Source organism: Alexandromys fortis, unplaced genomic scaffold, assembly GCF_014885135.2.
Source record: "Alexandromys fortis isolate MF-2015 unplaced genomic scaffold, M_Fortis_MF-2015_v1.1 scaffold_372, whole genome shotgun sequence".
Taxonomy (NCBI): Eukaryota; Metazoa; Chordata; class Mammalia; order Rodentia; family Cricetidae; genus Alexandromys; species Alexandromys fortis.
In genome coordinates this window covers 434,339-436,024 of record NW_026068255.1, presented here as the reverse complement: position 1 = coordinate 436,024, position 1,686 = coordinate 434,339, and the positions used below count along the sequence as shown (strand labels likewise).

The 1,686-nt window shown below is 46.4% G+C and overlaps 1 protein-coding gene across 1 annotated transcript; it reads right to left on the bottom strand.

Moving 5' to 3' along the window:
• Positions 1 to 394: 394 nt before the first annotated feature.
• On the bottom strand, positions 395 to 1,336 carry Or11a1 (olfactory receptor family 11 subfamily A member 1). Its single transcript, XM_050131514.1, has one exon. The coding sequence runs from the start codon at positions 1,334 to 1,336 to the stop codon at positions 395 to 397; it is 942 nt and encodes a 313-aa protein (XP_049987471.1).
• Positions 1,337 to 1,686: the final 350 nt, after the last annotated feature.

Sequence of the window (1,686 nt, the reverse complement as noted above, 5' to 3'; positions counted from 1 at the left end):
TGGTGCTGGAGAAGTAGCTAAGAGTTCTACATCCAGATCTATAGGAAGCAGGAAGAGAAAGAGCCATTGGTCCTAGCTTAGGCTCTCAAAATGTCAAAGTCCACCCTCAGTGACACACATCCTCCATCAAGGCCACCCCTCCTAATCCTTTCAAATAGTGCCACTCCATGATGACCAAAATTCAAATTTATGAGCCTGTGTTGGCCACTGACATTCAAACCACAACACTAACATTTGAGAATTGTTAGACCATTATCTTCCCCTCGGGCATAATTCAGAAGATCTAAAGGGAAATTTGGGGAAAGAACAAAGTTCTCATCTCTAGCCCATTGTGGGAGACTTTTCAGTCATCAAGGCACTGAAATTCCAATAAGAAATCTTCATCCCCCTTAGGTCACATTTCAGATGTTTTGCAGTAGAGAAACCTGTTTAGTGCCTGATGCACCTCCTGGTTCCTCAAGGTATAGATGACAGGGTTGAAGATTGGAGTGACCACTGTGTAGAGCAGGGCAACAACCTTGGAGAGTAGCTGGGAATGGACAGCAGAGGGCGCAATGTACAAGACCATGAGTGTTCCATAGAATGTGGACACCACAGCCAGGTGAGAGGAGCAAGTGGAGAAAGCCTTTGCTCTTCTGGCTCCAGAGGGAACTCTCAGCACAATCACCACAATCTGAGCGTAGGAGACCAGAACCAGCCCAAAGGGGACAGTCAGGAAGACAACAGAGAGAACAATCGTAGTCCCCTGGACCACTCCAGTGTCTGAGCAGGCCAGGACCATCAAAGGTGAGAAATCACAGTAGAAGTGGTCAATTTGGTTGGGGCCACAGAATCTCAGCTGGGTCATCAGAGCAACAACTAGTCCATCTACCATGAATCCAGACAGCCAGACTGTGAGCACCAACCCCAGACACCATCGAGGCCCCATCAGGACTGGGTATCTTAGAGGGTGACAGATTGCTAGGTAGCGATCGTACGCCATCACAGCCAGAAGAAAACACTCATCTGTAGCCAGAGAGCCAAAGATGAAGAACTGGAACAAGCAGCCAGCCACAGAGATGGCAGACTCCTGTAGGAAGCCCTCCAACATTTTGGGCACCACTGTGGAGGTATAGAGGATCTCAATGAAGGACAGGTTCACCAGAAAGAAATACATGGGCGTGTGAAGCCTCTGGGAGCTGACCACCACCACTACAATAAGCATGTTCCCTGTGATGATGGAGACATAGATGATCGTAAGAATGGAAAAGAAGAGGAGGTGCAGCCCAGGGACTTCATGGAAGCCAAGAAGTACAAACTTGGTGACAGTTTGGTTTCCTGTGGAGACACTTTCCATGCGATCATTCAGTTTTCTGCTTGACTTGACAGTAGCTAGAGAAATTCTAGTGTGTCTCTGTTGTCTGCTGCAATTCTAAGATTGATAGGGCTGAAACAAGATGACAGAGTGCGTAAAATGAGGATGGATTAAACGAGTCTCCATCTTCCCCTTCTTTTAGTTGTTTCCACTTTGGCTCTTCCTTTCCCATGCTCTTAAATGTAGCATATTCCTAATAGCCTAGGAGAGCTTATACATATTTAAATTTTCAATAAAAACCAAAACTTTATGTAGTGACCACCATGCGTGTCCTCCATCAACAAACTTTTACCTTTCACAACCACAGCCAACACTGCTGCCCAAGATTGGAA

Bases quoted from the DNA above. Each gene is read 5' to 3' on its own strand.
- Or11a1 (XM_050131514.1), bottom strand. From the start codon at position 1,336: ATGGAAAGTGTCTCCACAGGAAACCAAACTGTCACCAAGTTTGTACTT.